Genomic DNA, 27,186 nt, shown 5'->3' with positions numbered 1-27,186 from the left:
TGTCTGCACTCTGATAGTAAATCTGAACTTCTGATGGATTACCAACATTTTGGCTGAGCTCTTCTTCAAGGTATGAGCAAACAGGTTCCCAAATAAAAGGCTGTGGGAAGCGGGAAGAAGGGACAGGGGGAGGAGCACTGAGATGACTGCTACTGGCCACCATTCTGTCAACTTTATGCCCTAGCTCTATTGAGAGCATCCTGGCCAGTTGCATCACAGTTGGAGTAGAGCATTGGATTGGAGCTCAATCCACAGGACCATAAGAGCAGGAGAGAGGATCACTAGGATCTCCTCCCACCTCCATCAGTGTGATCTACTGGAATCGTTGTTTGAAGAGGGCTTGTCACAATGGGTGGAAAATGCCCTAAAAATGCCCATTCCATCAAAGGTCAATGTTTCGCGCTGGAACCCTTCATCAAGGCAGTGTCAAGTCTTGATGAAGGGTTCCAACCTGAAACATCCCAATTATGCTGTGTTGAGGCTGGTAGGTAATAGAAACAGTTGTAAAAAAATAATCAGGCAGATACAGCAGGGTGGACAGTGTTAGAAGCTGAGGGTGGCAAGTGATGGGTGGACCCAGGTAAGAGAGGGATGAAGGGCGTGTGGAACTAGATGGGGGAGGGATATGCACCATAAGATTCCATTGAGAGCATCAAGCCTGTGAAATTGGACCCCTTGATGAAGGACTCAAGCTCAAAACATTGGTCATGTATCTTTGCTCTATAAAGTACACTGTTTGACCTGCCGAGCTCCTCTAGCATTTCTGTGTATCTTTGCTTCAATCACAGCATCTGCAGACTTTCGTGTTTCACTCAAGTATCTCAGAAGCCAAGGCATTAAAGGTTATGGGGAGAAGGCAGGGGAGTGGGATAATGGATCTGCTCATGACGGAATGGCAGAGCGGACTCAACGGGCTGAACGGCCTACTTCTGCGGAAAGGCTACCCTGCAGAATGCAAGCGCACTGGAGAAACTCAACAGGTCACATAGCATTCAGAGGAAGTAAAGGGTAACCAACGTTGCCTGAATGGCAAAAGGAAACCAAAACATCGACTGCATCAGTGTCCAGTAGGCTGCCTTTCTCTCCTATCATGTCTAACTATGGCCTCATATTCCATCTGAGTACCTTCCCCAACTGGATGGCATTATTTTGACCGGTTTCAGTGAAATCCCTCCCTGCTCTCCCTCTCTCCCCATCTCTCTGTCTCCTTTTCTCTAGCTCTGCATTCACAGAGCCACCCCTCTCCCCCGATCAGTTCTCACCTCTCCTGGCCTCCTATCCGTGTCCACTTATCACCCTTTGCCTGTTTCCCAGGCTATCCCCCTGCCCTTTCTTCCCTTCTCCCCAGCCTTTTTATTCAGGAGCCTGCCGTTTTGCTCATACCTTGGCAAAGGGCTCAGATCCTAAATCTATTATATATCTTTACCTCCTGTGGACACTGCGCGACCTGCTGAGTTCCTCCAGCAGTTTTGCGTGTTTACTGCTTGGAATATCGTCCCTCTTTAACTGGTTAATGGCAGCGGCTGAAGCTGCGGATGCAACGTGATCATGCCACGTCTCAGGCCAGCTGACCACAGGAACCCATCAATCTCCCAGCCGGAATTTCCCATTCGACAATTAAAAGATGGCAGGCAGTGAAATTCTAGGCTCCTGGTTAACTTGTCAACAGAAAACCATTTTGTTCATGCAGACAGCCTTGCTGCCCTTATTATAGGTCCATCATTGCCCTTGGCAGGATTAAGATGACAAAATAGTATTCTTCAAGGAAAAGAAGAACCTGCATTTAATTCCACTGAGTGTTTGCAGACTTTTGTGCTTTACTTCCTTATTCTATTGGAGGCAATCAGCCTATCAGTTTACCCCGCTAATTTTTCCTGTTACCTGTGGCTTGGACCAGCTATTCTCAACGTGAACCCTTCTTCCCCGCTGTGAGCCACAGCACATTTAAGTAAATGTAAACATAAGAGCAGCAGAGAGGATCAATGGAGTCTCCCTTCGCCCCGTCGACGTGATCTATAATGTATTTTATAACTTAACTTTGTGCATCTGTGATGCTGCCACAAAATAATGAATTTTGTGCTATGTTCATGACAAGAAATTTTGATTCTGATTCTATTGCTTTTGTGAAATACAATATTTATCTCTTGATCTTTTTATATTTGTAAACGGCACATTATAGTGATTTAATTTATACCAAGTTCCTGTATGGCAGCATCAAGTAAAGGAATTCTGGTACACCTGAACATTGCCATTGTACGCTAAAGAAAAATGGAATGGAAGTCCATCCACAGGACCATAAGAGTGGCAGAGAAGATCACTGGAGTCTCTCTCCCCACACCCCCCTCCCCCCACCATTGGCGTGATGCACCAGGATCACTCTCCTCAGAGGGCACGCAAAATCATTGAGGACCCCTTCCACCCCGCACACAGCATCTTTCAGCTGCTTCCTTCGGGGAAGAGATCCAGGAGGTTCAGAGCCAGCACCACCAGGCTGAGGAACAGCTTCTTCCCACAGAGAGTGAGAACGCTGATCGACCAAAGGAGACACTAACCATCCGAGAGACTCTCATATTAATGAAACAATATTTATTTCTTTATTTGTATAGATGAATACTTGTCCTGCATATGCATGGTCTGTCTGTATGTGTGTTATGTCTGGTGGTGTGTCTGCGTGTTTTGCACCGAGGACTGGAGAGCGCTGTTTTGTTGGGTTGCACTTGTACAATCAGATGACAATAAACTCGACTTGACTTGAAAGCCTTGTTTTCATTTCTGCTCACGTAAAATAAATATTTTAATGTAATCGGTAGGAGAGAAGGGCAGAAAAGACCAAGTAAATGACTGCTTCACAGGGAGGAAGGGGGTCCATAAACTTTGAGCAGAGTCCTGAGGGGGCCATAGCTGAACAAAAAGTTGAGAATCGCTGGCCGAGACCCTATGAAGTAAAAGTTCTTTGACATTGATTCATCACTTGGGATATTTCTGAGATGTGACTAACCAGTCTCAATAAAGGGTCCTGAAACAAAATGCCCATGGACGCTGCCTGTCTCACTGAGTTCCTCCAGCTTATCAGTGTTCGTTAGAGGTTTGCAGTGCACAAACACACTGGAGAAACTCAGCAGGTCAAGCAGGATCCTTAGGAAGTAAAGGGTTTGGGCCCTTCATCAGGGACCAAGAAAAACAAGCAGGTGTCTGAATAAAAAGGTAGGGAAAGATGGAAAGAGGAGGCGAGGAAGGGGAGAAACAGAGGCTAAAAGTTAAGTGGTCATAGGTGGATATACAGGTAGGAAGGTTGAAGAGAAAAAAGCTGTGAGGTGACGGGGAGAGGGTCAAGAGAAGCACCTCTGAATGGAGAGGGAAGGGTAAGGGGTGGGGAGCTGGAGGAAAGGAGACACAGGGATAGGGAAAGAGAGAGACCAGGGGATGGGGGTCAAAGGAAATTGGAGGTCAATATTGGTGCCATCTGGTTGGAGATGGCCGAGATGAAATATCGACACGATTGTAACACAGTTACTTCTGCAACATGGGGAATCATTTTTAAGTCAATCAAATTAAATTGAAAAGGAGGGAAAAGGCCAGAAAAAAGCAGCGGTAACAGGAGATTATTATGCCCCTCTGCTGCACTATTTAATTAGATCTGGTGAGTGGAGGAAAGTTTAAGGGAGATGTCAGGAATAAGTATTTTACACAGAGAGGGGTGGGTACCTGGAATACATTGCCTGGAATGATGTTGGAACAGGGAAAATTGATAAGACTTAAGCATATGATTGCAAGAAAAGTCAAGGGTTATGGGTGTGAGGTAGGAAAGGGTTAGATTATTGTGGAGTAGGTTTCCATGGGTTGGCCAAAGGACCTGTACTATGCTGTAATGTCCTATATTCTCTGAACCTTTAGCCCAGTATTGCTTTCTTTCAGCCACCCTCCATACAGGAGACTGAACAAGGAAGATACATCTGAGATACCCTCACACGAGTCCCTGCTCTGATGGGCTGAATTGAGAACTGATTTTGTTGAATGGTGGAGCAGGCTTGACGAGCCAGATGGCTGACTTTCTTATGTTCTTATGAATAAATCTTTTTCCCATGCAAACCATGTCCCTGGCCAGACATTCTGTGGCACCTTTCCCAGACCGTCAAGGCTGAGTACTGATGGAATCACCACCATTCAGTCAACACATTTCTCTCTCAAGCCATCATCAATGTATTTGTTAAGGATCAAGATCCAGTTAAAAATAAAAGGGAAAATTCAGCTCTGCCTGAAAACTTGAGAACATAAGACTGCCTGGAGAAAATACATGGGGCACCATGTAGTAGATATAAAATTTGTTTCTTAAATTAAAAATAATTTATTCATATTTTCTTAATATATAACATTGTATGCAGTTTCAATTCAGTTGTCAATGACCCCAAAAACACCATTAATTAGAAATTTCACGCAATGGAATGCAAGATAGTTGATGCATAAAACAGCAAATGAAAATTTAATTTTTTTTGACATGGTAACAGGTCCTTTTAGCCCACAAGCCCATGCTGCCCAGTTGACCTACAACCCCAGTATGTTTTGAAGGGTGGGAAGAAACCAGAGGCCCCCAAAAAAACTGGGGAGGACATCTTACAGACAGCGTGGGATTTGAACCCCGGTCCTGATCGCTGGCACTAACCGCTACGCTAAAACGTGCCACGCAAAATGAAGGGAAGGAGTAGAAAAAGCTTCCCTGCAAATCCAACCCACAGGCATTGTAGCTGAAGCTTGAGAGATGGACCCTAGCTGTGCACCAGGGCAGCCATTCTCAATGCTTTTTTTAGCTATGGCTCCCTTTGGACTCTGGTCGAAGTTTATGGGCCCCCTTCCTTGTGAAGCAGTTACTTAGTTGGTTTCTTCCTTACTTCTCTCCTACTGACTACATAAATTTTTTTAATGATTTCAGCCCATGGCCTGCCTGACATGTGCTGTGATTCCATGGCTGCTCTAGGGCCTACTCACTACCGCTGAGCATTGCACAGATCACACACTGTCCTAAGACAGTATATACATGTTTTCACACAGATTATCCACAGCTCCTCCAGAATATTAAACGCTGGAGGAACCTAAGTGCCAGGTCCGGAACAATGGCAACATGTCTTTGTCTCCTGCAGATGCTGAAAGACTGGCTGAGTTCCTACAGCATTTTGTGTGTTTTTAGCTACAATCACAGCATCTGCAGACTTTCGTGTTTCACTCTGCTCCAGAGTGTTGCACAGATGATCCCAGGCTGTTCCAAAGTGGATAAACAGGCTCTCACGCAATCCAGGGGCTTGCACAGGTTCTCACCCTCAGTCCAGAGGTTTACACAGGCTACAGCTCACTGCCTTAGGACATTATACAGGCTAATTGTAGCCCTTTTCACGCTGGCTAACCGGTAAATTGGCCGTTCAATGAACTGGTTCAAAATAGTGTTTTTGCCATTCACACTGGACCAATGTTAACCGGTTCTCTGCGCCCTTTCACACTCACCACCCGGCATCCCAGAACAAAGGGGACATCCTGCATACCCCCTATCCCATTCACACTGGGCAAACTGGTACGCCAGTTCAAAACAAAACAAAACCACCTCCCTAGGTGGTTCATCCTCGGGTCAATTTGATGCCTGCGTGTTGGATCGCCAGTGTTCGTACTGGCATGTTAACCGGTAGATTGGTGGTTAATTACTGGGTTAAAGTGCCAGTGTGAATGAGGTTTGTTATTCTTTGGTCCTGCCCAGATATACTGAGGTTGAACACATTACTTTGCAAATAAAGTAAAAAATTAAATAAGATAATTAATCCCTTAATAATTGAGAGAAAATGTGTTAGGATGGCTTGAGTAATTAATTGGAATTCACAGCTCTTGACATAGGCCCAGACTGATAGGTGATGAATCTGGAATCTGGCTCTGGCAGGATAGATCAAGGTGTCCTTAATGCGGCAAAATCAAGAACTAAGTGAAGAAACCAGATGCTGCTTCAAAGGTGCTGCAGAAATATAAAAGATTGCAGGCTGTGATTGGAGTAAAAACTCAGAAATGCTGAAGAAACCCAGGAGGTAAAGATACATCACCAATATTTTGGGCCTGGGCCCTTTTCAAAGTATGAGTAAAAAGAAGGCAGGTGCCTAAATCAAAAGGTTTTGTCAGGAATTGCAACTCCCTATGGATGTTGTGTGACCTGCTGAGTTTCTCCAGCACGTTTGTGTACTGCCTTTGTTGTTTGTCCTTGACTCCTGTTGTGCCCCATGGCAGTACTCAAAGGTGCTGGAGAAGCGTAGCAGGTCACACAGCATCCATAGGGAGTGAATGAAGGGGAGCCAACGTTTCAGGCCTGGTATTCCCGACGAAGCCTTTTAATTCCAGTGCCTGTCTTGTTTTACTCACTCCTTAAGGGCTCAGGCCTGAAATATCAATAATATATCGTTACCGCCTTTGAGAGACCTGCTGAGTTCCTCCAGTATCTTTGTGTTCTTAATAGGAACAAGAATATGCCTGCACCTTGTTTCTCTCAAATTTCAATGCACCCCAGCAACACTTCCTTAGAAACAGTATCACCCACTTTATTAAGAGATGAGCATGGTTTTCCTCATCCTCTGTGCTGCTTTTTAATTTATTCCTTGAACTTTGACTTCATTTGATCTCCTCTTTTGAACATCCCACCATTGGCTCTGGCAATCCCTTACTCCCCATTCTATTAGGCAATCTCTCTGACTTCTCATCAGAATCAGGTTTTACGGTCATGAAATTTGTTGCTTTGCAGCAGGCAGTAAAAGCACAGAACAAGGTGCAAAATTACAATTACGTAGATACAAGATTAAAAATAATTAACAATAGTGCAAAAGTGAGGTAGAGTCTGTGGTTCATTGTCTGTTCAGAAATCTGATGGCATGGGGAAGCAGCTGCTTTTGTAACGTTGAGTGTGGGTCATCAGGTCCCTGTACCTCCTTCCTGATGGTAGAAGTGAGAAGAGGCATGGCCTGGGTGCTGGGGGTCCTTGAGGGTAGAGGCTGCTTTCTTGAGGCAACGCCTCTTAAAGGTGTCCTTAATGGAATGATTCCCATGATGGCACTGGCTGAGTTTTCACAACCCTCTTACAAAGCTTCTCAAAACTTATTTTTAATCACCATATCTCTTTGAAGTTACTTGCTGACAAATTATTTTAGGATCCTAAAAAACATTCAGAAGCCATTTTACACTAATGAAGACATAGTTATTTGTGACCTATCCCCTTTTCCAGAATTGTTTTACTCTAATCGTCACTGTGTAAGTTAATACCCGAGGACCTTGGAGAACTAACAAGATTTCCCTGAGTCTTTTCTCATGTTGAAGATCTTCAGAGTTATCCTACTCAGTACAGCACAGGAACATAAACAAGGAAGTCTGCAGATGCTGGGGTTGAGTGCCATGCAAAAATGTACTGGAGAAACTCAGCGCATGTTTTACATTTTTAAATTTAGACATACAGCATGGTTACAGGCCCTTCTGGTCCATGGACCTGTGCCCTCCAAATACACCATTAACCTACAAACCCGACATGTTTTTGAATGGTGGGAGAAAACTGGAACACCCAGAGGAAACCCATGCAGACATGGGGAGAATGTACAAACTCATTATCAGGTGTGAGCCCTTCGTCAGGCCTGAAATGTTGGTTACCCTTTACTTTCCATGGTTGCTGTGTGACCTGCTGAGTTTTCTCCAGCACGTTGTGTGCAGCACAGGAACAGGCCCTTCAATCCAAGATGTCTGCGTCGAACATGAAGCCAAATTATATGAAATCTCTTCTGTCTCCACATGATCCATTCCTGGCACATCCATATGTCTGCATATGTCTGTCTAAATACCTTTTGAACAGCACTATTGAGTCTGTTTCCACCACTACCCATTTCAGGCACCTAACACTCTCTGTGTTAGAGACTTGACACACACATCTTCTTTTAACCCAACCACCCACTCTTCCCCCCCCCCCCCCACCCCACTTTAAATGCATCCCCTTCAGAATTTGAAATTTTACATTTAAATGTAGACATACAGCTTGGTAACAGGCCCTCTGGCCCATGAGCCCATTCAGCCCCATTTACACCCCAGGTGCATTTTAAAGGGTGGGAGGAAATCGAAGTACCCAGAGGAAAGCCACAAAGACATGGGGAGGACGTACAAACTCCTTCCAGACAGCACTGGATTCTAAACCAGATCGCTGGCGGTGTAACAGCATTGCGCTAACTGCTATGTTAACCGTGCTGCCCTGGGGAAACAGTTCTACCCTCTCTATGCCTCTCATAATTTTATAAAATCTATTACCATTTTCACATTCCTCCTTGGGGAAAAGGGCTGTGGAGAGGTTGAACAAGGAATATTCCTCCTTGCAATGAGAATAATGAGTAATTAAATTGTCGAGGACTTGAACTTGGACAGGCTGACAGATAGAGCTCATATCCAACATGTGCTTTAGGCAAAATATTGACCAATATATTAATTCTACCAGAAGCAGCCTGGGTCTGAATGGGAATAATAACTGCAAGATGAGGGATAAAATGATAATTAGATTGCATGCAGCTCTGATCTGAATGAAAGCTGTAAATCATACCGCAGTCTTATTCCAACAAATCTAGAGTTCTCTCGCCTGAAGGTCCCATCTACTGAAATTCTTGCATCGCTGATCCAGAAAACACAAGGAAGGTCCTAAGACAATTTCAAACAGGACAACTTACAATCAAAACGAAGATAAGCAGTACCCCAAACAGTCCTTCCAAGTGAAGCAACACTTCATTTGTGAATCTGTGGGAGGGTCATCTCCTGCCGTTGTGGTCTCCACTACATTAGAGAGACTGGACGTAGACTGGGAGATCACTTTGTGCAACACCTTCAACACTGCCTGCTCTAATAGAGGGCATCTCCCAGTGGCCACCCATTTCAATTCCCCGCCCCCATTTCCATGCTGACATGTCTCATGCACTGCCAGATTGAGACTACCCTCAAATTAGAGGAACCATACCTCGTTGCTTCAGGGCACCCTCCAACCAGATGGCAATATTATCTAGTTCTCTGATTTACGTTGACTCCTTCCCCCATCCCAATGTCTCCGTTTAATGTAAAGAAGCTAACTGTGCCGTACCCCTCTGTCTTCTTTTTCCCAGCCTTCCACCCCCTCCCTCACCCCTCCCAGTTTCCCAGTACCTCCAACTGCCCCCCCTCTACAATTTTGTTCAGTCACCTACCTATATTTCACTCATACCTTGATGGAGGGTAATCACAAAGAGGCTCCGACAGCTCTAACAGTGGTTACAGCATTGGTCTTGTAGACCAGGAGGTCGTGAGTTCATTCCTTGCTGGGGCCTCATTTCTGTGAGGGGCACTGGCCAAAGTGACATCTCCCTGTCTTCCTTACATAGACAAAGTTAAAGAATTTTGTGTATATTACATTCTAAATGTAATATTACGTTTCAATAATGGATCCTTCACCTTTCGTATTTGAAAAAAATCTGTTGTCTAATAAAAGATATGACATTAGAAATCAGAACCCCCCCCTCCTCGAAATAACAGTGAAGAGCAGGAATAGGGTGTTCAATTCTAAATGTTAATCTTGACATGGATATATTTTCCTCTCTTCCTTCTCCACATTCTATCCTGATGAAGGGTCTCAAACTGAAACATCAACTCTCCCCAGGTGCCGCCTGACTCTCTGAGTTCCTCCAAAACTTCATAGTTTGCCTCATATTCCGAAAGCATTTCCATGGTTCCATTTTGGTTGAGCACAGCTATTAAAGAGAGCAGAGGCAAGGCAACAAGTGCCAATCAGTCTTGATGTAAGCAAATGCAGAGTCCCTGTCATCTGCAGGGCTGTCGATTTTACATTTCATGCAAACTCATTAAAACCAAACTCTTTGTGAAATTGAACCACTCTCTCCAGCGCAGAAGTACAGCACACTTGCAATGGACTAAATCCGCCAGCTGTCAGCTTGTAACCACTGCATTGTCAGTTTTTGTCACAACCACTAAGACTTTCCAAATGATGAAACTTTGCGTCTTTCAGTGATCCAGCGACAAAGTGAAGCCTCAGCACAAGATTCCAGCTTCTGTGTTTCTCAGTACTTTGTTGCTATACCTATCTAATCACCTGCACCAAGGAGGGATGTGTCAACCATGACAACCACTCTATTTTCTCTCAAGCAGAGGTCCAGCGCCCTACTTCCACGGAAGGATAGTCAGAATCAGGATCAGAATTTATTGTCACGAACATTTCACCAAATTTGTTGTTTTGGGGCAGCATTATAGAGGCAAAATTGCATTAAAATTTTTAAATTTAGGCATACAGCATGGTAACAGGCCCTTTCAGCCCACAAACCCGTGCCGCCCAATTACACCCAATTGACCTACAACCCCCTGTACGTTTTGAAGGGTGGGAGGAAACTGGAGCCCCAGAGGAAACCCATGCAGACAGGGGGAAGAACATACAAACTCCTTACAGACAACTCTGGATTCAAACCCCAGTCCCGATTGGTGGCGCTGTAACAGCGTTGTGCTAACCTATATGGTAACCCTATCACTCCAAATAAATAAATTAGTGCAAAAAAGAAGAGAAAGTGAGGTGTGGCCTGTGGTTTGTTGTCCATTCAGAAACCTGATGGTGAAGGGGAAGAAGCTGTTTTTGTAATGTTGGGTTTCATCTTCAGGCTCCTCTCCCTCCTTCCTGACTGGACAGAAAGGATGCAGATGGGATGTTTCCAAGGATGGGAAAATCCAGAACCCGGGGCCATGGTTTGAGGATAATAGGCAAACCATTTAGGACCGAGATGAGGAGGAATTTCTTGACCCAGAGGGTGGTGAATCTGTGGAATTCATTGCCACAGAGGGCAGTAGAGGCAGGTTAATTAAATATATTTAAGAGGGAATTAGATCTATTTCTTCAGTATAAGGGTATTAAAGGTTACGGAGAGAAGGCGGGGACGGGGTACTGAACTTTAAGATCAGCCATGATCTTGTTGAATGGCGGAGCAGGCTCGAAGGGTCGAATGACCTACTCCTGCTCCTATCTTCTATGTTTCTGATGGTAGGAAGAGAAGAGGGCATGGCCTGGGTGGTGAGGGTCCTGAGGATAGAGGATGCTTTCTTGCGACATCGTCTCTTGTAGATGTCTGCATGCACTCTGCCATACTGAAATGAACAGAGACTCCCCACCAACATACTTTGCCTGGTTGAACCTATTCTCAAACCAAGCAACTTCTCCTATTACCGGTGACACAGGAACAAATGGAGATGCTGGAGTCTAGTACAACAATCTGCTGGAGGAACTCAGCAGGTCGAATAGCATCAGCAGGAAAAAAAGAATGGTCAAAGTTTCGGGTTGGAACCCTTCATCAGGACTGAGAATGTAGAGGGGAGATCAGAGTGGATAGGATGGGAAGGGTTGGACAGGAGAGAGTGGGCATCGGTGAACCATGGAGGGGTGAAGAATGACAGAGAGAGGCAGTTGATTGAAAGGCGCCACAACAAAGGAGAGAGGCAAGAGAAACAAGTAGATCAGGTGGAAGATGAGTTATATAGAGTGGAGCAAGTGATTGGTAGAGATGAAGGCTGCCAAGGTGATGATATGGTGTAACAAGAGCTTAAATTTAATTACATTTAGACATACAACAAGCTAACAGTTGGGGAAAAGATATGAGAGAAGGGCAGATGTGACCAAATGGCCCAAAAAGAGGAGGGAGAATCTGGGGGAAATGTGAGGAGGAGAGAATGGTAAAGAAAAAGGAGGGGGATGAGAATGGGTAAGTGTGGAGGGGAAAAAAATGAGGCAGAGTGGAAAGGGGAAAGAACAGAAGCAGCTGGGAAGAAGAGAGAAGATTCTATGTTCACACCGCTGGGGTGTAGACTGCCTTGGGGGAATTTGAGGTGTTATTCCTCTGGTTTGCATTGGGCCTTACCTGGCAGTACAGTAGGCCAAGGATGGACTGGTCGGTGTGGGAATGGAAGGGTAGTTGAAATGGTTTAGAACTCAGAATGGCCACAGCAGCCAGTGCACAAATGCTCTGTTCCCACACCCACACTTGGTCTCACTGCTGTAGAGGAGGCCACACCAGGCACCAAATGCAGGAGTCCAGGAATCTTTGTCACTTTTATGGTGGGCTTCACTCTGGTGGCAGGGAAGGTCAAGGAAGGATAAGGAGTTTTATTCATCTCATTCTAACTTCATTCATCTCCATCCACTTCCCTCTCAGCAACTTTAAAGAGCTACATTTCTACCTTTTCCGAGCTCTCATAGTACTGACCTGAAATGTTTCTCACTCCATACCAGTCATTCTGGAGTTTCAGATTTCCAGTGTCTGTAGCTTTTCTTGCTTTATAATTACTTTCATTGAGTCTCCTAGACGAATGTCCAGAGTTTATTTAAAGTGAATTATACTCTCAAATACATGAAACCACAAGTCCCTGAATTTTATTTAAGGAAACCATTAAAGAAAGTCTTGTTGTTGATTGCTGTCAATCTGTTCAGATGGTTGCCTGTTAATAAATGCTAACGTTTGGTTGTCTTTGGCTTGGCTTCGCGGACGAAGATTTATGGAGGGGTAATGTCCACGTCAGCTGCAGGCTCGTTTGTGGTTGACAAGTCCGATGCGGGACAGGCAGACACGGTTGCAGCGGTTGCAAGGGAAAATTGGTTGGTTGGGGTTGGGTGTTGGGTTTTTTCTCCTTTGTCTTTTGTCAGTGAGGTGAGCTCCACGTCCTCCCCCTCCACGTTTGGTTGTGCATATGCGACTAATTACATCGATATCTGGTTCTGTGTGGTTAGAATAAAACTGATTCCAGAGATACTCCAACTTTCTATCTGACCTTCCCTATGTTAAAATACTTGTATACTACTGTTCATGTAATTAGTTGCAATATCTTGTCACTGCTCACACCAAAATTCAAAGGATGTCACTTTGCATCTGAGTGACATTTCTGGTGTAAAAGATTTTTTGGCCAAATGTTTTTGTGCAATTCTGGTTGCCCTATTACAGGAAGGATGCAGAGGCTTTGGAAGGGGTACAGAAGAGATGTAGCAGGATGCTGCCCAGATTAGAGGGTATGAGCTATGGGAAGAGGTTGGACAAACTTGGGTTTTTTTCTCTGGAGGGTCAGAGGCTGAGTGTAGACGTGGTGTAGACCTGAAATGATGAGATGCACAGAGAGGGTAGAGTCAGTCTTTTTGCGAGGGTAAGAATGTCACGTATTAGATGACGTGTATTGAAAGTGATAGGGGTTGAGGAGTTTGGAATGAGTTGTCAGGTGTAGTAGTGGAAGCAGATGCAGTAATTATGTTGAGGAGAGACACATTAATATGCAGGTAATGGAGTGAGGAATAGAGTTTTGGTTTAATATAGCACTGACATGTGGGCTGAAGGGCCTCTTCCAGTGTTCTATGTTCTATAAGGTTTTTTAAAAAATATATATTATTTTATGTTCTATAAGGTTAATCAAGCTGTAGTTGCCAGTTCTTGGAAAGTCCTTCCCAAGATCTAATCCTTCTTCTTTCCATCTCCATTAAATTTATAAATCAGTTGGCAGAAATGTTGAAGGAAAATGATTGCAAACACTGGACTATTCCTGGGTTGATATGAGCTGTGCCTAGGAATTTTTTTCAACTAATGGAAAATCCAGAGCAAGTTGAGAAAGTCTGCAACCCAAAACTAACAAAAATAAGAGGAATATTATACAGTAAAACCCCAGTTATCCAGAATTCAAGCAACTGTAAGTTCTCCCTGTATCTGGGTGGGTTTTCCCTGAGGGAACCCTTCAAAACGTACCAGGGTTTGTAGGTCAATTTGGTGTAATTGCGTGGTACGGGCTCATGAGATGAAAGGGCCTGTTATGTGCTCTATATCTAAACTTAAAATTTAAAGTCTTGGTGAGTAAATGCAGTCATTGCTGTTTGTGAATCACTTGACAGGATGACTGGCAGATTTGTTTAGAGACAGCCAGATTGATGTGTCTGGAGACACATCTAGGCCAGACCAGCAGAAGAGTGGCAGATTTCCTTCATTGAATTACATTAGTGAACCAGATGGGTTTTTACATTTATTCGCTAGTTTTGGGATAATTATTATTTCTTAATAAGAAACTTGAATTCCCAAGACACTGCACCTTTGGACAATCAACTTCTCTGGGTGTTTCACGCCTACGCAGTAACCAAGGTGTAAAAATACACAGAAATGTTGGAGGAACTCAGTCGGTCTTTTCAGCATCCATAGGAGACAAAGATATATTGCCGATGTTCTGGGTCTGAGCCCTTCTTCAGGGGATAAGCAGAATGAGCCAGAAGCAGGAAAGTCTCAGGATTCAGACAATGCTGCTGGAAAAGTGGACTGAAAGATGGCAGATGAAATTTAATGTCGACAAATGTGAGCTGCTGCATTCTGGAAAAAAATAACCAAAATAAGACATATGCAGTTTAGGGGAGGGCGTTGAGGAATGCAGGGGAACAGAGGGATCTTGGAGTTATGGTACAGAGTTCATTGAAGGTGGATTCCCAGGTAGACAGGGTGGTTAAGAAGGAATATGGCTGGGGGAGGAATCCAGACCAACAAAAGGTGTTAACTGGATATGATAAGGGACAAGTTAAGAATTTATTATGTTTGTGCAAAAGGAGACAGAATGGACAGACAGTGGGGGGGGGGGGGGGGGGCGGGTACTTAATGAAAGTCAGAGAAGTCGATATTAATGCCATCCAGTTGGAGGGTGCCCAGTCAGAAGATGAGGTGTTGTTCCCCCAATTTCGCACAAACATTATAAATTCTTACCTTTTCCCTTATCATATCCAATTAACTCCTTTTATTGGTGTCCCCCAGCCTGCATTGTCTAAATTCTGAGATTTCCTGCTTCTGGCTTATTCGTTGAAGGGCTCAGGCCTGAAACGTCAGCAATATATCTTTGCCTCCTATGGACGCGGAAAAGTCGGGCGGAGTTCCTCCAGCATTTTGGCATCTGCAGCCTTTTGTGTTTCATGCTGTAGCCAGGGTGCACCAGCGATGGAAGATCAAGAAGCTGCTTTTCCACGGATGACATCCAGCGTGGTAACAGACCCTTCGGGCCCACAAGCCCATGCCTCCCAAATACACCAATTAACCTACAACCCCATGCATTTTAAAAGGTGGGAGGAAACTGGAGCACCTAGAAGAAACTCATACAGGCAACAGAGGAAGAACGCACAAACTACTCCTTTCAGGCAGCAGTGGATTCAAACCCAGGTTGCTGGTACTTTGATAATGTTGCACTGTAATTGTGTCTTGGGCACTACTGGAATCGCACTCACACAGGCCAGCGTAGACAACTGTATTACACTTCTGACTTGCGCGTGGAGATGTTGTGGGTGCAAACGGTGATTCCAAGGACAATGAGCTGAGGGAACCCGGTGATGATCAGAGTTGGTGTTTTATTTTCATTGAGTGATGACATTGTTTAATGGGTTTAATGTATCGTATATGTTGAACGTTGAGTGGGTGGGGAGGGGGGGTGAAGGAAGGAGGGAAGGGAGGGGAGAAAAAAACACTGTGGGTTTTATTTTCATTGAGTGATGACATTGTTTAATGGGTTTAATGTATCGTATATGTTGAACGTTGAGTGGATGGGGGAGGGGGGGGTGAAGGAGGGAGGGAAGGGAGGGGAGAAAAAGACACTGTGGGTTTTATTTTCATTGAGTGATGACATTGTTTAATGGGTTTAATGTATCGTATATGTTGAACGTTGAGTGGGTGGGGAGGGGGGGTGAAGGAGGGAGGGAAGGGAGGGGAGAAAAAGACACTGTGGGTTTTATTTTCATTGAGTGATGACATTGTTTAATGGGTTTAATGTATCGTATATGTTGAACGTTGAGTGGGTGGGGAAGGGGGGTGAAGGAGGGAGGGAAGGGAGGGGAGAAAAAGACACTGTGGGTTTTATTTTCATTGAGTGATGACATTGTTTAATGGGTTTAATGTATCGTATATGTTGAACGTTGAGTGGGTGGGGAGGGGGGTGAAGGAGGGAGGGAAGGGAGGGGAGAAAAAGGGGAGAAAATGACACTGTGTATATTCAAGAGGGAAATGTTTGTGTGTATTTTGGTCAGTATGGTTCATAGTGAAAAATAAAAAAAAATTTAAAAAAAAAAGAGTTGGTGTTTCAATCATCTCTTGTTGCAGAGGGTATGTTTGTAACTCATCATTTACCAGCCCATGCCTGAATGATGTTTAAATCTTACTACATGAAGGTATGGGCTGGTTCATAGAATATTACAGCACAGTACAGGACCTACATCCCGCAATGTTGGGCTGATCTCTATCAGCCAACTACACAACAATCTAATCTTTCCCTATCTCACACCCATAACCCACCATTTTTCTTGCATCCACATGCCTGACTAAGTGTCTTTGGAATGTCCCTATTGTATCAGCCTCCACCACCACCCTAGCCAATGCAATCCAGGCACCCACCACTCTGTGTAAAAAACCTATCTCTGACATCTCCTCTAAACTTTCCTCCACTCACCTTAAACAAAAGCCCTCTGGTATTTACTACTGTCACCCTTGGGAAAAGATGCTGGGTGTCCAGCCTATCCAAGCCGCTTTTAATCTTTTACACCTCTATTGTCAACCTCTCATTCTTCGTCACTGAAGAGAGAAAAACCCGAGCTTTGTTAACCTTGTTTCATATGACGGTCCTCCAATCCAGGCAAAATCCTGGCAAATCTCCTTTGCATCCTCTCCAAAGCATCTACGTATATTTTTCCTGTAATGAGGTGACCAGAATTGAACGCAATATTCCAAGTGTGGTCTAACCAGAGTTTTATGGAGCTGCAACATTATCTCATTGCTCTTGAACTCAATCCCCTGACTAATGAAGACCAGCACACCATATAGCTTCTTAAACTCCCTTCAACTTGTGAGGAAACCCACACAGACATGGGGAGAACGTACAAACTCCTTACAAACAGCGCCGGATTCAAATCCAGGTCACTGCCACCGTAATAGTGTGTGGTAACCACTATGCTCTCCATACCGCCATGGTCTACATGAGTGGCTTTGATGTGCTCAACTATGATCCAATGTTAGTTGGAAAGGTGAACTATGAGGAAGAAGTCTCCAAATATATAGTCGAGTGAGTGGGCAAGCGAATGGCAGATGGAGTCTAGCGTGAGAAAATATGATGTTATTAACAGTACCAAGAAAACAGGAAAAAATGTTTTTAAAATGTGAGAAACTAACAAATGTTGGTGTACTGCAAGTTCTACATGTGCTTGCTCATGCAGTATATTAAAATGCACAGATCCTCACAGCCAGCACCAAGCAGCAGAGTCAAATGGAGGTGATTGGAGCGGTGAGAAAGCTGCTCTACCTCCTGCTCTAACCACTGGGTTTTAACTCCTTGCGAGGCCTAGGCTCCTCACTAGTCTTTGAACTGGGAGGAAGGATTGTAAACTTTGGCCGTATAAGGGAAGAGGTGATTTTCAGAGAAGAGGTGATTTCACTGAAATCCAAGTAGGGTTTAACATGGTAGATATTCAGATGTTCCTTCTGACCAGCAAGGATGTGTAGATATTCTCCGGATGAGGAAGTCATCGTCAGAACAAGGACTGACAAGATTAAAAAAATTTATTCGGAGGATTTTGATTCCCAAATACTCAGTTGTTGAGTGCAGTTTGGACTGGCTCCCTCCCCCCCATCAACGTGATCCACTGGGATTGTTGTCTGAAGAAGGTGTGCAAAATCATTGAGGACCCCTTCCACCCCGCACACAGCATCTTTCAGCCACTCCTGACGGGGAAGAGTTACAGGAGTATCAGAGCCAGCCCCACCAGGCTGAGGAACAGCTTGCTCCCTAAGGAACTGCACACTCTAACCATCCGAGATTCTCATAGCCACGAAATAATATTTATTTATTTGGATAGATTAAATATTTGCCTGCGTATGTATTATTTTTCTGTATGTGTGTTATGTCTGTTTGTGTGCTTTGTACTAAGGACCAGAGAACACTGTTTTGTCGGGTTGTACTTGTGCAATCAGATGACAATATACTTGAACTTGAACGATATCTTTGGTCACCAAAAGGATCCAGACAATATGAGAACAAGGCTGGTTCAGAATTGATTGGAGGCAGCTTGAAAGAGTCATATGTTTTCCCCTGATTCTATTTCTTGTGTTTACCCCACTCTGGTATCACTGTAGAGTTTTATTGGACCAAAAGGAACTCCTGCAAATCACTGGCTTAATGGTGAAATGCATCCAAGAGGACAACATATGTCTTTAATTCCTTGCTTTGACAGCTGCATAACATTGCAAAGGGGAAAGGAGGGAGGAAGTCGGCTTAAATGGGGAATGTGTGTGCAGATTGACTACATCCTGGCAGAGTCGTAAGTCACCAATCACTGCAGCCAGATGGGCAGTTGAAGCAGCTTTGTGCTGGCCAGGTTCCATAGGCTGTGAGCAGTCCACTGCTGTCCTCTGAATCCAACAAATGCTCCCCACATCAGAAACGGCAAGAATAATGGAAAACGGAGACACCGATTATTCCAGCCGGGGAGGGGGTAGGGGAGGGGGGGGGGTGGGGGCTGGAAGGAGCTTGGAATTAGTGAGGAAAATGCGGAGGAGGTAAAGGAGACCTACGTCCCGGTTGAGAAATTGATCTGCACCTCCATCATTAGCTCTGAAGAGCTTTGTAAAAGCAGCCAACCAACAAAAGGCTCACCCCACCCCGGCTGCTCTCTTTTCAGCCCCCTCCTTTGGGAAGAAGATTTGCAAGTATGAAATCACACACAACCACATTTAAAGACAGATTTCCTGCTGTCATCGGACCCCTGAATGGTCTCACACATGTACAATAATGTTTCTGTGGTTCTGTTCTAACTGATCTCTCTATAATTCTGCACTGTGGTTTAACTGCAGTTCTAAGTATGGGTTGACGAGCTGAACAGTTTGCTAAACAAACTTTCTCCTCTTGCAAGGTATGCATGACAATAAACATGAGCTTAAGAAGTCAATCCTGCCTTACTCTTTCGCGATGATGAAAACTAAACTATGTATTTGCAGCATTTGAGACAGTGGCATTTCTTTTATGGTCTAAACTCTTTAACACATACAGAACAGTAACAGGGCCTTCCGATCCACGAGCCAGTGTCGCACAAATACTCCAATTAATCTACAAACCCCCTATGTTTTTGTAGGAAACCGGGGAACACCCGGGTGAAACCCACACAGGTCACGGGGAGAACATACAAACTCCTTTCAGACAGCGCCGGATTCAAACCTGGATTGCTGGCGCTGCATTTGCATTGCGCTAGCCGCAACAGTAAGCGAACCCACCCCTCTGTCATTTGTAAAAGAAGCCCATATCAACTGCGTCCCCAGAGCAGGAGTAGGGTCAACAAGTCGGTTTGTGTCTGAATCAGATTTCAAAATATTCAATGAATCAGCCTGGTTTAAAAATGTTGCACCTTTTTAAGGAGAACCTGTGAGATTAAAAGCTGGAGTGAAACACGAAAGTCTGCAGATGCTGTGACTGTAATTAAAAAACAGAAATGCTGGAGGACTCAGCAGGTCTTGCAGTGTCCATGGGAGGTAAAGATATATTACCGACGTTTTGGGCCTGAGCCCTTCTCTAAGTATGAATAAAAAGCAGGCAGGTGCTTGAATTAAAAGGCTGGGGAGAAGGGAAGCCATTTAACAAAAGCTTTTCGATTAAATTCACAAGGAGGACACCGCAGATAAAACCACCCTGTTTTCTGGTCGACTCCACTGATTGAACTTGGGATTTTGAGGAACAGAAATAACAATTTCTTGGGGAATATCATCTAGCTAAAGAGTGAGGCCCACTTAGAAATGAGCAATATTTACACTTGGCTACCTTTCTGAAAAAGCTCCCTGCCAATTTGTAAATGTTCCAAGGATTGGTCCACTTTTCTCCTCTTTAAATATTACAAGCAGATCTGACACACCATAAAACTCAAGACCTTAAATTAATTCTCCCAAGGAGGACGCCGTGAAAACTGGTAACAATATTTGCAGGGCCATGGGGAACAAGCAGTGGAGTGGGACTAATTAGAGCAGCTCTCAAAGAGCCTCAATGGGTCAAATGGACTCCTCCTGAGCTGTTGACTTCTATAAACATCAAAGTAGCAGTAAAAAGTGAAAGGGTGGGATTGATGTTCTGCAATATTGTGCACTGAAGATAACCAAAAAGAAAATGTGTTTTCTTTGCTTGATTTTGAGAATGTGGTGATATCAGAATGTTTTCTGTTCTGGCCATCTACAGTTATTATGTTCAATTTAACAAAAACATAAGGCTGGTAAATCATTTCAGTTAATGTTGTTGGTCAGCAGGTTTCGCTTTTACTGGGGCGTTAAATGCAAACATGAGGAGAAAGGAATTGAAAGGCCTGAGAGAAGTAAGATGGCACACTTAGACACCAACATCGGGCAGTTCTGTATAGCATGCACCCACGATCCTCTGAGTGAAAAAGGTAACCTCTCAGGTTCCTGTTAAATCTATCCCCCCCCCACCCAACCTTTGGTTACTGATTCTCCTACTATCTCCTACTCTCTGTGCTCACCTTTCACTTCTCATGAAATTGTGAGATTTACGAGCCAGTAATCAGAAATCGCCCATTCTCACTGGGGGCCACAGCACATTTAGGAGGTCATGCATGGACTGACATAATAAAATATTTTAAATGGTTTTTTATGTAGTTAGCAGGAGAGAATTTATGGAAGAAACCAACTAAACTTGACTGCTTCACAGGGAAGGGGGCCCATAAACTTTGAGCAGAGTCCTAAAGGGGGGGTGGGGGGTGGGAGCATAGCCAAAAAGGTCAAGAATGTCTGGATTAGATCATACTTGCACCAAATCATATCAGAATAAAGTTTTTTTTTACAAAGAAGACCAAACTGGTCCCTTTCAAGGCTAGTTTTCTTGAGCTGGATCCAATCTCACAGCAAGTATCAGAGATCAGCAGATCAATCAAGGCAAATAGATATAACCAACATTTTAGGCTTGAGCTCTTCATCAAGGTATAAGCAAAATGTAGGCAGGTGTCTGAACAAATTGGTGAGGGGGGGGCAGGAGCATGATCCCACAGGCAGGAGGTAAAAGGTGGATAAGGGAGTGAAGGCGGGGGTGGGGGGGAGGGGATTGGCTCTGTGAATGGAGGGAAAAGGGATGGAAAGCTGGAGGGATGAAGAAGAGAGGGAGAATAGGGAGTGGGCGATGAAGGGCTCATTCAAGCCTGAAACGTTGGTTGTGTACCTTTGCTATTTAAAGGACACTGTGTGACCTGCTGAGTTTCTGAAGCATTGTGTTTTTACTTTAACCACAGTGTCTACAGACGAGTGTGTTTTATTTCTGCAGGGCAGGGAGCTTTTTCAGAAAGGTAGCGTAATAAGTGTAAATATGCTCATTTCTAGGTGGGCCTCACCCTTTAGCTAGATGATATTCCCCAAGAAATTGTTATTTCTCTTCCTCAAAATGCCAATTACAATCAGTGGAGTCGACCAGAAAACAGGGTGGTTTTATCTGGGTGTCCTCCTTGTGAATTTAATCAAAAGGCTTTTGTTAAATGGCTTCCTTTCTCCCCAGGGCTAGATCACCCGTTTAGGTTTCTAGCACAATATCCTTGCCGTTCCATAGGAGGCTGCGAGACCGCCTGAGTTCCTACAGCATCTGCGAACCTTTGTGTTTTACTTCATTACAAATTTCTTCAGTGACTGCTCTGTAAGAAACTTACTTTCCTTACATGAGAAACTGTCAAAGAAATCATAAACTAAAGCCACCTCCCTTGTCACTCACTTCAGTTGAAGAAATATTGATGCCAAGTTCTCGAACATTGCTCCATTCAACATTTAGACAGATACATGACACTGGACAACAAAGATTTTGCTTCTTGAACACTTTTGGGTGTACTGTATGGATTTTGGGCAACTGATCATGAAAATCACTTTAAAGCTTTCCTATCACGTACTGTTTTTCAGATATAACCTACCTTTGTGATTTACTGTCATACTTTTAACGTTTCAATGAAATACATCGTAATTGAAAATTCAATTTCTGCATATGCACTTGGACTTCTTCCGTGGTGATCTTGGTGCAGTCAGTGTTGTTCAAGGTAAAAGGTTTCACCAGGACATTGTGACCATGGAAAAGCAGTATCAGGGCAACTGGAATCCATCAAAGCTGGCCGAGTATTGACGGACACTGATGAGAGGCATCAGATGCTGAGTACAAATGAAATTCAGCAACAAGACTTTTTTAGGTCAGTTGAACTAATGCAATGTGTCACCATCATTACGCAATTAAACATGCTAAATTCAATAAAATTAATTTAAAGTTTCTCCAATTTCCTACGTGATATAGCAAATCTGAAATTATCTTTGTGTTCAGCTTGAAGTTGTCTATCATAATCCCCAATTTGTTTTCATGAAGCAAACCTTTTGAAAACATTTCTTGTCCAGTGTTGTTCCTGTTTCTGTCAGCTCGGTTCAGAATTGTAGAGAGATGTAGCATGGAAACAGACCCTTTTGAGTTCATGCAGACGAATACTACCCCAACCTATTTTATTCTCATAACATTCTCATCCACTCCTCCAAGATAGCACCAGCCACTTACACCAGGGGTAACCTAAAGTGTCCAAAAAACCTACCAACCACATAACCGTGGGAGTCAATTGGAGCACCCAGGACAAATGCATGTGGTCAAAGGGAGAATGAGAAGAATTCACATCGCTGTGGTATGATTATCTCAGCAGTTAGTTCAATGCTATTACAGCAGCAGAGACCCTGTTCGAATTTGGGGCTGTCTGTAAAGAGTTTGTGGGGTTTCCTCATGTCTGCATGGGTTTCCCCTGGTTGCTCCAATTTCCTCCCACGATTCAAAAACACATAGTTAACACAGGTTAATTAGGAAGTTTGAGCAGCACAGGATCTTGGGCCAGAAGGGTCTGTTACAGCGCTGTTTGTCTAAATTTCAAATTTCAAACCTGGGCTACTGGAATGGTGATGCAATGGCTCTACTTGCGGAGTCACTGTGCCATCCAATGTTTTAGTCCCCGACTGAAAACAGAACCCAGGAGGCAACTGCAATCTTTGGTGATCCAGCAACTTTATTTCCTGTTTTCCCTCCTCATGCTCAGAGAGGACTTGGTATCTTGGAACTCCATGCCAGGCCATCATGTGCTGGCAAATATATTGGATATCGGCAGGAAGTTAAAGCATCCTCATGCCCCCACTGAATGGCCTGGAGAAGAACTGACATGGAGAGCATGTTTCCTGTGGTGGGGGAGTCTAGGACTAGAGGGCATGGCCTCAGAATACAACAACGCCCCTTTAGATCAGAGATGAGGAGGGATTTCTTGACCCAGAGGGTGATGAATCCGTGGGATTCGTTGCTCTTGATGACTGTGGCAAAGTCATGGGTAGATCTAAGACAGAGGTAGATACATCCTTGATCAGGAAGGCAATCAAGAGTTATGGGGAGAAGACAGGAGAATGTGGTTAAAATGATCAGTAAATTAGACAGTAAATCAGGGTGGACTTAATGGAACGAATGGCCTAATTCCGCTCTGATGTTTTATGGAAGTTAGACGTGTTGTCAGGAAGCATTTATCCCCCATCAAGTTGTAGTAGAAGCTGCCCTCTCTCATCAAGACACTTGACGTTGACAGATCACAAACAAATAAGAGTTCAAGAAACAGGGAAGCAAAATGAGCGTGTGGAATTACAACACCGCAAAATAATTGATCAGTGGAATAGGTTTGAGGGGCGAAAACCATGAGCTGAAATTACAGACAAGCTTGCTAAGGCTAGGACTATTCCAGGATGTATTGTATGGTTAAGAGACAATTCAGGATGGGCAATAAATGCTGGCCTTACCTCAAATGCCCTAATCCTGAAAATCTGAATGGATAAAAAAAGTACTTACCCCAACACAACCCAAGATTAGTTGAGAATTTAAACAAGTTTTAACCCATCAACAAGTGATCAGTTGATTATTTAGATTTTTTATCAATCTTTTATTGCCTAAGGCCCCCTCACCCCCTTGTTCAAAGTTTCTGGATCCCCTTCCCTGTGAAGCAGTCAAGTTTAGTTGGTTTCTTCTGTACTTCTCTCCTGCCGACTACGTAAAAAATATTTATGATACATGAGGTGAAAAGAAAACGGGGGTTTTACTTAAATGTGCTGTGACCACCCCCCCAACCCCCCCAGGGGTGTCATTGAGAATGGCTGATTTAGACAACTGATATTTGATCAGGAGAAACAAGAGAAACTACAGATGCTGAAATCTTGAGCATCAGGAAATGGATCAAGCAGGTCTGTGCATCTGCAGAGGCCGTTGGGGGCGCTGGAGGTGAATCCACAGACACTCAGTGACTCTGAAGGGACTCTCTTGCTTCTCTTTCTCTCGTACTGTAAGTAAGTGGCACCAGGTGGAGAGAAATGGACAGTCAACCTGGGTTGGGACCCTATAGCGAGAAATTCCACCTTCTCATTGTTATTGCCTCAGTGCAGAGTTGGATGGATTCAGGGATTACATTTTGCATAAGAATCCAGAACAAGATAACACAACCTCACAATCTACATTGAATGAATCTCCATTCATTCAAGTTGCACACTGAAAGATAAATTCTTCACTTAAAGCTCTGCTTGAATATGGAGATCACTGCTCTAGAACACCAGAGGTGTGAAGAATAACATTTACAGCACTATTTCCCCTTGCCCAAAACAAATTTCCAGAAACCAAAGACTGCTGGTGTCTTAAATTCTGGGTCCTCACAATTGAGCTCTCTTATAAATACAATCTTGTCACACTGCCCTGAGTCAATGAGGAGACTGTCAGGTGGTGACTCATTATCAGACTTCATGCAGGCGTAGTTTAATTAAATCAGTGACTCCCATTTATTTTTAATACTCATCAATTTCCTGAGGCAAAGTACACGGTTCTGCAGGAACGCCAAGCTTATCAGTGACAATTCTAGGTGAATATAATTCAAACTTGAGAACTAAGCGCTGTTGGAAAGAGTGACATCTACATTCATCGCCATTTCCCCAGGGAAGGTGCAAGTGGTGTACCCTCTCCTCAGGTCCTAATGTTCTCATCCAACCGATGGGCTTGCTGGGTGATCTAAAAAGGCAATTCACAGTCAACCCATGTTGTCCAGAGACAACCCCGAAATGTTGGTTATGTATCTTTATCTTGGCTACATAAAGGACACCAAGTTTCTCCAGCTTTGTGCTTTTACTTCAAGCACAGGGTCTGGAGATTTTTGTGTTTTACTTCTTGTCCATGGAGTAGGACAGGAGAAGGATGCAGGTTTCTTTCCTCAAAGGACATCCTTTTAATTAATTGGGCTTTTGCAACAATCTGACAGTTGTATTGTCTCTGTTCTGTGATGTGATTTTTAAATTTTATGAGATCAAAGTTCACATTGACAGAACACAGGAAATTGGATTAGACATGCAGATTTTAGTGAATTTTAATAAATTCACTCATACTTTGGTACACATTTATACAGATAGAACCCTACTTACGATGGTCCAACATACGATTTTTCAAACTATGGTTCCATAGCGACACTGTTCTTGTGTTTTTCCCCCTGTTCTCGTGTTTTTCAACCTGTTCTTGTGTTTTTTTCACCTGTTCTCGTGTTTTTCACCTGTTCTCGTGTTTTTTTTCCCCTTGTTCTCACATCTTTCGACCTGTTCTCACGTTTTTCACCTGTTTTCGATATTTTTGGCTTACAATGGGAGTCCTGGAACTGAACCCCATTATAAGTCGGGGTCTACCTGTAATGCTAATTGCCCATGTAAATATATCATCGTCTTTTCAACAGCTCTTCACTGGTGGTGCTCTGGTCCTCGGTGCAAAACACATCAATCAGTACATTTGGAGGACAAGTATTTCATCTATATGAATAAGTAAGTAAATAAATATTGTTTCATGAATATGAGAGTCTCGGATGGTCAGTGTGAGCAGTTCCCTTGGTCATTCATCATTCTCACTGAAGGAAGAAGTTGTTCCTCAGCCTGGTGGTACTAGCTCTGATATCCCTGTATCTCTTACCCAATGGGAGCAGCTGAAAGGAGCTGTATGTGGGATAGAAGAGGTCCTCAATGATTTTGCATACCCTCTTCAGTCAACAATCCCAGTTGTTGGGGGGAGGAGGGTGGGAGGCTCCAGTGATCATCTCTGCCACTCTTATGGTCCTATGGATTGACCTCTGATCCATTTTTCTGCAGCAATTGTACCCCACTGTGATGTAGCTGGCTGGGATGCCCCTGATAGAGCTCCTATAGAAGGTTGACATTATGGTGGCCAGTAGCTTTGGAAGTGCAGACTTCTTGATAAGAGAGGGGATGTTGAGCGTCCATGATAGTCACGAGTTAAGTGAACTCCAAGGAACCTGATGCTCTCCACTACATAATTATTGATGTGGAGTGGAGGGTGGTCGTACCTGGTCCTCCTGAAGCCCATGATAATTTCCTTCACCTAGTCCGCATCGAGGATTAGGCGGTTCCTCTCACACCATTTCATGAAATTTTCCACCTCTTCTCTGCAGTGCGACTCATTGTTGCTGATGAGGCTAACGACTGTTGTGCCATCTGCAAACTTGATGACACTGTTGGAGCTGGATCTGGTGATGCAGTTGTGCACCAGTGCTTAGCTTGCTTGTGCTCGAAGCTCTGCTACCGACCGGACAGACTGTGGTCTTTTCTTTAGGAAGTCAGAGACAAGCAAGAATTTATGATAGAAACGATGACAGGGCGACGGGGGCGATAAACACTCTGCTGGGGGAACTCAGCGGATCTAGCCAAATCAGTGGGAGAGCAAGAATGGTCAATGTTTTGGGTTAGAACCCAGGAATGTAGAGGGGAGATACTATAATGAGGACAAGAGGGGCCAGTAGAGAAGGGTGAAGGATGAGGGAAGATAAGGTGGGGGGTTGGTAGCTGGTAGACAGAGGCGGTTGATTGGCAGGTGTCAGACAAAGGGGAGAGAGAGGAAAGAGTGGTCAGTTGGAAGAAGAAGTTGTTCGGGTGAAACTGGAGATGGCTGGTGGAGGGTGATAAGTGGAAGCAAATTTTACTGGTACTGTGTCTCCAGGATTACTGTGGATCCTGTGACTGCAGGAGGAGCTCGACTTGTACCGTCACCTCCTCCTTCCCCACCATTTGGGGCCCCCAAACAGTCCTT

The 27,186-nt window shown here is 44.1% G+C and overlaps 1 protein-coding gene across 5 annotated transcripts in view; it reads right to left on the bottom strand.

Annotated features, from left to right (window-relative positions):
- Positions 1-27,186, bottom strand: part of ttc7b (tetratricopeptide repeat domain 7B) — a 408,001-nt gene that overhangs the window by 84,232 nt on the left and 296,583 nt on the right. The window contains exon 19 of one of the 5 annotated variants that reach the window (XM_069915901.1): positions 12,458-12,775. The exons of 3 other annotated variants lie outside the window; for them this stretch is intronic. In XM_069915901.1, the coding sequence (XP_069772002.1) occupies positions 12,758-12,775 (18 nt within the window). In that variant the 3' untranslated portion in view covers positions 12,458-12,757. Of the gene's footprint in view, positions 1-12,457; positions 12,776-25,486; positions 26,707-27,186 lie in introns of those variants that run through there. One more of the 5 variants, XM_069915900.1, reaches the window with a different exon arrangement.

This window comes from Narcine bancroftii, chromosome 2 (genome assembly GCF_036971445.1).
Source record: "Narcine bancroftii isolate sNarBan1 chromosome 2, sNarBan1.hap1, whole genome shotgun sequence".
Taxonomy (NCBI): Eukaryota; Metazoa; Chordata; class Chondrichthyes; order Torpediniformes; family Narcinidae; genus Narcine; species Narcine bancroftii.
This window is presented reverse-complemented; position numbering and strand designations above follow the sequence as displayed.